The 9115-nt window shown below is 49.7% G+C and overlaps 1 protein-coding gene across 3 annotated transcripts in view; it reads right to left on the bottom strand.

The window, feature by feature from the left end:
- Positions 1-62: 62 nt before the first annotated feature.
- The window catches only part of C2CD3 (C2 domain containing 3 centriole elongation regulator), a 53650-nt gene continuing 44597 nt past the window's right edge, over positions 63-9115 (bottom strand). For 2 of the 3 annotated variants that reach the window (XM_051608641.1, XM_051608643.1), the window contains 2 exons: positions 8484-8583; positions 63-937 (listed from right to left, as the gene is read on the bottom strand). In XM_051608641.1, coding sequence (XP_051464601.1) covers positions 803-937; positions 8484-8583 — 235 coding nt within the window. In that variant the 3' untranslated portion in view covers positions 63-802. The other variant, XM_051608642.1, reaches the window with a different exon arrangement.

The following is a 9115-nucleotide window of genomic DNA, read 5'->3' as shown; positions in this document are numbered from 1 at the left end:
GGGGGAAGGATTCCCAGTCACCTGGGAACACCAGGCTCGTGACCCGGCAGCGCGACGCTTGGCACCGGCCAAGAAACCAGGGGGATTTTATTGAAACCCAAACACTGGGGAGGAGCAGCACAAAATTCAATCAGTTCATATCAAAGCCCCTTATCCCGAGGTACCCGACACGAACATGTATAAAAATAATTTAAATATTAAAAAAAATCCATCTTCCAAGCACAACCCTCCGTACGCAGGTCGGAATTTTACAGCATCCTTGGCCTGCGTTTCCACAAGCACCTTGGGCACGAAGATCCCTCTGGAATCCACAAGTTACCCTTCCCACCAACTATTTTGGAAAGGCCACTGGGGAAGGAGCTCATCTTCCATGCCTGCTGGGAGGTGACATTTCTCTGCTCGTTGATGGGAGGGCAAATTGCTGACGTTCCCCAGCACGTGGCTGAAGGAGCCGTCTCCAAAGGGGATTATTTGTGTTTACTCAAAATAAACCCAAGAGGTTAATTGGAGACATTTCACATCAATCAATCCCACACCTGGAGTATCTGCAGATGAGGGAACAGCTCATTGGCTACCCAAAGCCATGAGTCTCATCGGGGACCTGCCCTTGCAAGACACATGGTCTCTCAGCTCCCCTTGGTTGACCACCAGGCTTTCTGTCTCTCCAACGAGACACTAATTAGGCAAATTAAAAACCAGAGCCTGAAACCTACGGCGTCAACCTCCTCTTCCCTGGAGGACCCAGAGTCTGCTGATGCATCAGGTTGAGGAAGCAGCTTCCACAGATGGCCTCTCACCAACGTTATTCCTTCTTGGACAGCCGAGCAGAGAAGATCCTGGAGATCCTTCTGGCTTCTTCTTCTGAGAGATCAGCCCTGGGCCTGGGCCGGGCCGGCCTCCGGTGCGGGATGTGCCCTGGCTGCCCTCGGCTGCTGCTCTGAGGAGAGAAGGAACAGGAGGTTGGAGTCACCTCTGCCCTGTGCCCCTTTTCTGGTGGCCCCAAAGCACGAGGTCGTGCGCAGTGAGGGAGGTTGGACACATGGAAAAATCCCTCAGGAGGTGTTTTCTGTTGCTCAGTGTGTCTCCTCAGAGGGGTTTTTCCTCTCGTTCCATGCACTGAGAGGCAACTGTTTGGGAAAAAAAACACCTGTTGGTTTGGGAAAAAAAATCATAGAATCAGAGAATCATTAAGGTTGGGAAGGACCTCTGAGATCACCAAGTCCAACCACTAAACCAACACCACCATCTCCACTAAACCAGGTCGCAAAGTGCCACGTCTACATGTTCTTTGAACATCTCCAGGGATGGTGACTCCACCACTGCCCTGGGCAGCCCATTCCAACCCTTGACCACTCTTCCAGGAAATAAATCCTTCCTAATTTCCAATCTGAGCCTCCCCTGGTGCAACTTGAGGCCATTTCCTCTTGTTCTCTCGTTACTTGGGAGCAGGGACATTTTAACATCATGAAGTTCAACCAGGCCATGTGCAAGGTCCTGCACCTGGCTTGGGGCATCCCAAGCACAAATACAGATAGGGTGGAGAACGGATCTGATGGTGGATGAGAAGCTCAACATGAGGCAGCACCCAGTGCTGGAGCCCAGAACCCACCCGTGTCCTGGGCTGTGTCACCAGCAGCGTGAGCAGCAGGGCCAGGGAGGGGATTGTCCCCTCTGCTCTGCTCTGCTGAGACCCCCCTGCAGGGCTGGGAACAGCTCTGGGGTCCCCAGCACAGGAAGGACACGGAGCTGTTGGAGAGAGGCCAGAGGAGGCCCCGGAGATGCTGGGAGGGCTGGAGCAGCTCTGCTCTGGAGCCAGGCTGGGAGAGTTGGGGTGTTCAGCCTGGAGAAGAGAAGGCTCCAGGGAGACCTGAGAGCACCTTCCAGGGCCTGAAGGGGCTCCAGGAAAGCTGGGGAGGGGCTTGGGACAAGGGCAGGGAGGGCTGGGAGCAGGGGGAAGGGTTTCCAGCTGGCAGAGGGAGCTGGAGCTGAGATGTGAGGGAGAAATTCTGGGCTGTGAGGGTGGGGAGAGCCTGGCCCTGGTTGCCCAGGGAAGCTGTGGCTGCCCCATCCCTGGCAGTGTTGAAGGGCAGGTTGGATGGGGCTTGGAGCAGCCTGGGCTGCTGGGAGGTGGCCCTGCCCATGCAGGGGTTGGATCTAGATGATCTTGAAGTTCCGTTCCAACCCAAACCATTCTGTGGCTCTATGATCATCTGGGTTAGGAGACATCCCCCAGCCCTCACACTCCCTCTCAGCTGTTTCAGTTGCTCTCAGTGTACAAAGACACTCTCATTTCTCCCCAGCTCGTGCAGAGCAGGTCGTGCCTGTGAAGCACCCAGAGAGGAGAGACCCGATTCCAGCTGCCCTCAGAGGCTGAAGCACGTGGGGCTGTTTCAGGACACGTCCCTCATGAGCTGCAGGGCAGGGAGGTCCCTTGGTCAGTGGGGTTTGATTCTGAAAGCTGATCTGTCGTCCTGGCCTTTCACCTACATCCCTGGGCTGCTTCTCCATCCCAGCTGGGCTTGGCCTCGCTGGGCACAGACACAGGGGAAAGGTCTCCTGAGGTGATGAGCTCCCTCCTGAGCTCCCTGCTCTGATCTGCACCATCTGGGGAGGGAAATGGCTTTTTTTAAAGGAATAAAAAGGTTTGGGGATTCCTTGTGCTTGGTCCCCTGCACTTTACAGGCTCCAGGAGTGAGCACATGGAGTGTTAGTCCTGTGACAGCACTGCTTAAGACCACTTAAAACCAGATTGTCTGGAACCACCTGCACGTGAAGAGCTCGCAGGAACCAAGTGCCATTTAAAACAGTAGAAGGTTTAAAGTAGAGAATCACCAAATCCCAGACTGGTTTGGGTTGGGAGGGACCTTCAAGATCATCCAGCCCCACCCCTGCATGGGCAGGGACACCTCCCAGCAGCCCAGGCTGCTCCAAGCCCCATCCAACCTGCCCTTCAACACTGCCAGGGATGGGGCAGCCACAGCTTCCCTGGGCAACCTGGGCCAGGCTCTCCCCACCCTCACAGCCCAGAATTTCTTCCTAATGTCTAACCTAAATCTTCTCTCATCCAGCTTAAAACCACCCCCCTTGTCCTATCACTACATGCCCTTGTAAAAAGCAACAGCTCTCTAGGAAATGACCCAAAATATCCAGTTTATCCTATTTCAAAGGGTCAGGAAACTGCACTTTCCACAATTCCCCCTCACGAGTGGTTGTGCTACAGGTGCCTTTGTGCCCAGTTAGGAACTGAGAGCCAGGAACTCATGTTTTCAGTATAAGGAACAAACATTTTCCTGACCCACCAGGAGAATTCTAATGAATTGCAGGGGGAGCAGCTGCTAAGTCCTGCAGCTCAGAAGAGCAGGGAACAGAGTGTGTGGGATAAGATTCAGGAAAAGAGAATAAAATGGCCTTGAGAATCCCAGATCCCCCAGAGCCAGCAGCACAGCTCAGTGTTTCTGCAGGCAGGAAAGGACTTTTTTTTTTTGCTTTGCACTAACCCAGTGACCTAAACCAGCTGGAAAAGAACCTCACCCTGGTTGTAGGAATGGTTGAAGTTGATTCTAAAGGAGAAATGAGATTTTCTCCTTTGTTCTTAAGAGTTCACAATCCAGGGGGTCCCACGGTACTTCTCCTGAGTCACAGACTGTTGGTTTTTGATCTGGTCTGCCAAAAATGCTGCTGCAGAACGTGCTGCCCCTCACTCAGCAACACACCCTGAAAGAGCACTGTGCTCTGAAGGTGACAACAGGACACAAGAGCAGGTGGCTGCTGCTATTTGATGCCACCAAGGTGATGAAGAGCAGGCTGTACACTCCTGGCTGCCAGGAAACAAGTGGAAAATATCCCCCTCGCGTGTTGTTTCGGGTGGAAGTGGCTAAAATCCTCCTCCTCCTCCCATTTTCATGTCACTGTGTGCACCAGAGGTGAGAAGATGCACCTTCCTAAAAATGAGCTTCCAGCTGTAGGAGAGGTTTGGGAGCTCACAGCAAAGAATTTCTTCCTTATATCTCATCTAAATCTCCCCTTATTTCAGCTTGAGGAGAGGCTGAGAACACTGGGCTTGTTCAGCCTGGAGAAGAGAAGGCTTCAGGGAGACCTTATCACCATGTTCCAATCCTTAAAGGGGGGCTGCCAAGAAGATGGAGACTCCCTGTTTACAAGGAGTCCCATGGAAAAGACAAGGGGTCATGGGCACAAGTTGCTCCTGGGGAGATTCCCATTGGACACAAGAGGGAAATGTTTCCCCATCAGGACAGTCCAACATTGGAACAGTCTCCCAAGGGAAGTGGTGGATTCCCCCACATTGGGCAGTTTGAAGCCTCAGCTTGACAGGGTGCTGAGCCACCTCATGTCAACTGGAGTTGTGCCTGGAAAGGTTGGACCAGATGGTCCTTGAGGTCCCTTCCAACCTGGCATTCTGGGATTCTTGAAACTGTCCCCACCACTCCATGCCTTCTTTGGCCTCAGTGATCTTAAGAGATCTTCTCCAGCTGTGACAGCTCTGTGGCTCTTCTTGCTGCCATGCCACGTGCACAGGTGTGAAGCAAAAGAGAAGTTTAGAAGCTCAAAGAGAAGTTTAAGAGCAGAGTGAAAACTCACAGCTCACAGAGATGACGAGAAGCTTGATAAAATTTCATCTGCAGGTTTAACTTCACCACCAGTTTTGGGGTATGGCTGCAGGAAAGAGCTGCACTTCTGCACTGGCCTCTGTGTGAAGCTGTTTCTCTTTGAAATATGCAAACTCCTCACACACACACACACATTTAACAAGACATTCCAGCCTCACTGCTGCATTTTGAAGATGCTCCAAGACACATCAAACAGTCTCAAACAGCCAGGGTTTTCAACTTCCTGCATCGTTTTGGGAGCACACATTTGAAATGGGGTGTTCACACCATTTCTTGTCTCCAAAACATGTTTGAGCAGTTCAGACCATGACCTGAGCTTGTCCTGAGTTTCTCCTTCTCTGTCCCTAAGCCAGAGGGACACAGAGTCCCTGATGTCCCTGATGCTCAGCCCCAAAACACACACGTTTGACCAGAAAGATGCAAGAGGAAAGAGGACCTAGACACAGATCACCCTTCACTTTTCTTTTTATAGACAGGACAGTGACACTGAAACCAGCCAAGGATTATCCAAGTGCTGAGTGCCAGGGCAAAGTAAACAGATTTATTAGCATTTTATAGGTGTTGGGGGGGGTGGGGGTGGTGGTTTATTTCAAGGTCAAAGAATTCTGTTAAGTGAAGGGGAGAACCTGTCAGCCCTGTGGCTCAGCAGATTGAAAGGCTGGTTTTGTTTGTGCACAGGGAGGAAGGAATGAAAAGAGATCTGTGTCAATAGACTACAGCCCATCTCTGGAGTGACCTTGCAACTACTTTGCCTTCCGGGCCAGGAAAAGGTTTGGATGAAAGCCCAGAGCACAGCCAGCAACTCCCAAAGAGGTGTGAAGAACCCAGCCACCTTTTCCTCCTTTTCTGATGGTGAAAATGAAAGAGAACGTGGTCATTTCTGTTGGGCAGGTTAAGAGGGTGGATTTAGTGGGTAAAAGCCTGAGCCCTGTTCTCTGGGTAAGTTGAGTGAGGGAAAAAAAGAGTTTTGAAATCATTCTATGATTCTATGACAAGGGCTTGGAGTGAGAGGACAAGGGGGAATGGATCAAAACTGGAAGAGGGGAGATTTGGGTTGGACATTAGAAAGAAATTCTGGGCTGTGAGGGTGGGGAGAGCCTGGCCCAGGTTGCCCAGGGAAGCTGTGGCTGCCCCATCCCTGGCAGTGTTGAAGGGCAGGTTGGATGGGGCTTGGAGCAGCCTGGGCTGCTGGGAGGTGTCCCTGCCCATGGCAGGGGTGGGACTGGATGATCTTAAAGGTCCCTTGTAACCCAAACCAGCCTGGGATTCTATGATTTCTGCTTGGCAGGCCAGGAAGGTGGATTTAGTGGGTAGAAAGAAGCCTGAGCTCTGCTCTCTGGAGAAGCTGAGTAAGGGAAAAGAAGAGCTTGGGTGGCTGGGACTGAAGTGGGAGCAGATCAAGAAGAAACATTATGACTGAGAAAGGATGGCTGGACCATTGCTAAAAGCCTCTTAACTCTGAATCTGCCCAAGTCTGTGTTGTTGAAGAGTTCTTTCTAACTCACTCTGAGGGTAAATCCATGCATACACAAATCACAGGATCACAGAATCATTCAGGTTGGAAAAGACTTTTAAGATCATCGAGTCCATAACCCAACTCTACCAACCATTAGCTCAACTCTACCAAGTCCAATGCTTAAACCATGGCCCTCAGCACCACATCTAGAGGTCTTCTGAACACCTCCAGGGATGGAGACTCAACCACCTCTCCAGGAGCCTGTTCCACTGTTTAATTACCCTTTCAGTGAAGAAGTTTTTCCCAGTATCAAATCTAAACCTTCCCTGGCACAACTTGAGACCATTTCCTTTGTCCTGTTTCTTACCCTTTGGGAATATTCAGAGGTGAGGAGGAAAAAAAAAAATCTAGCTCTTTTAATGAAGTTTATTAACTCCTCAATGTTTTAACAACTTTCTCCTGCCCCCCAAAAACCCTAAGTTGCATCAGAAACTGTTTGGAAAAGGACTGAGAGGAGAAAAGCACAAAGCTGCTTGCTGAACTGAAATAGTGGCAGAAGTTGAACCAGGATTGCTGGGTCAGACAGGAGAGCAGGTGACCAGTGTGGAAGAGGTGAGCTGGGAAGAACCTCAAGAACTGGAAGGCTGAGTCTGATGTAGTGGAGGAAAAAGGTTAAAAAAATGTAGATTTCCTGGTGTTTTGTAAAACTCAGGTCCCTGGAAGGTGAGCACAGCACCCAGGCTGAGGCTTGAGCTGCTGCAGCACCTCCTCAGATCCCTGTATCCTTGCAGGATGAGCTCAGAGGACCCTTCTGTCTCAGAATGTTGGACCAGATGATCCAACCTTGTAAGACTGGACCAGGTGATCCTTGAGGTCCCTTCCAGCCTGGCATCCTATGATTCTACGACAACGACTCCTCGCTGGTTTCCTCACCATTTTACGTAGGAAGCCAGGGAAAGCAGGAGTCAGACAAGCCAGGGGAAGGTGGCAGGAACACCAGGAGAGAGGTTTGCCAGCTGCCACGTGAGCAAGAGGGGCCTGCTGATCCCCAGAGGAGAACAGCTCGGGTTTCAGCCTTGCCGTCATACTCGGTGTTTGCTGAACTGTGCAGAAACCAAGCAAATCCAGATTTAGCAGCTGATGTTCTCCAGGCTGACTGAGAACAAAACCATGAGGAAGCAGCTCTGCTGAATTCTGTTTTGCCATTATCATTCTTGCCATTTTGCACAAGCAAAAGACTTCTTGTTCTCCATACAGAGTGTGATGCTGGGTGCACAACTGAGTCCTGTCACAACAGCCCCTACAAGAGCTACTCCGAAGGAGTTGCTGTAGCTAATCCTGGAATTAAGCTCATTTAAGGTCAGATATATCCAAATAGGGCCTTGCTAATATTCTCCCTAATTATTAATTACTTTCAGGAGTGTGTTTCCAGCCACTGCAGAGAGAGGGAATTCAAGTCAAGCTGATATCAGCTTGATATCAGCAAAAAAATAAATCCCATTTTTACAACACCCACCAGCAAATACTCTATGTCTTACCTGGGCTGTAAACATGTTTATTTATTTAAAGTGATTTCCATCACTTCAGAGCTATTAGATCCTGCCTGTTTCTGTTCTGTTGAATCAAGCAAGCTGTTTCTGATTGCATAAATGTTCCTTGGAGTGCTTGTTCCCAGATCATAAGGAGGGAAACAAGCACATTATCTTTCCTGGGAGAGGGAAACAAACAGCCCAGCTGGTGCAGTGCCCAGGTCCACATCAACATCCCCAGCAAAGCTGTGGCTGGAAAATCATGACATTTGACCTCAAAACAACTGAGCCACAAACCTCCTGCAGCAAATCAATATTTATGCATAGAAAACCACCCATGAAACAGCAAAAGCAACAAGCAGCTCTCCTGTCTGAGGAAGGATCACTCCAACTGCTCCGCTGCTCCCTCTGTTGAAGAACAGTTCCTTGGTGCCTCTCAGGGAGAGGCTCTCACCACAAACTCCCTCCTTTCATCCTGATCTAAAAGATATATACATTGGAGTCATCACTGACAAGTTGCAGCTTGTGTCCCCAAAATGAGGCACCTCACCTTTTATTAAAGGCCAAGGAAGAGTGGGACGAGCACCTGACCCCAGTGGAGGGGAAGTGCAGCACTGACTGAGCACACAGACAAGCTGATTAACATAAATGCATAATTATCACTGCCAATGCAGCCATGAACGTTGAAAATGATTCTCACAGAGAGAAGAGGTATCAGAAAGGTTCTCCTTGATTGGATTTGGAAGCCATCACCTCTAAGATAAGTGCTGACAGGTAAAGACAGGGAGAAGTAACTTCCATTCCTGCTTTAACAACCAGACTCCATGAAGTTGGGATAATAAAGGAAAGGAAGGGATGTCCCATACTTACTTTCAGTGCTGTGGAAGGATGAGAAGAAATGCTGAGCAGTCTCATGGAGGCTTCCATCTGCTGGGGTGGAAGGAAGAAGTTGGGAACAACAGGACCAGATCTGAGCAGAACTGTTAAGGAACCACCTGTGGCAGTGTGTAGTTGCACAGAGCTGCAGATGTGGAACAATCCTCACTGGATCCCAGGATGGTCAAGCTGATGAATTTTCATGCATATTCTATAATTCTGAACATTTGGTTCTCTCACCTGGCCTCACATCAACTTGCTTAACAGTAATAACCTCCCATAAAATTCCAACACAACTTAGTGAAACTGAATGAGAAATCTGGGATCTGTGCAAGAAACATGGGCAAGTATCTTAAAAGCAAATCAAACTATGTTTAATTAAATTAAACTACAGGATAAACACAAGAGCTATAATAGATGGAGAAAAACAAGATGGGGAAAAAATGCAAGAAGGCATGTTCAAACTACCCAAAATCATAGAATAGAATCAGAGAATGGTGAAGGTTGGAAGGGACCTTAAAGATCCTCAGGTTCCAACCTCCCTGCCATGAGCAGGGACACCTCCCACCAGCCCAGGCTGCACAAGCCTCATCCAACCTGCCCTTGAACACCTCCTTGAATGATGA

This window comes from Apus apus, chromosome 1 (genome assembly GCF_020740795.1).
Source record: "Apus apus isolate bApuApu2 chromosome 1, bApuApu2.pri.cur, whole genome shotgun sequence".
Lineage (NCBI taxonomy): Eukaryota > Metazoa > Chordata > Aves > Apodiformes > Apodidae > Apus > Apus apus.
The sequence above is the reverse complement of the archived record's forward strand: the minus strand, read 5'-3'. Positions and strand labels throughout refer to the sequence as shown.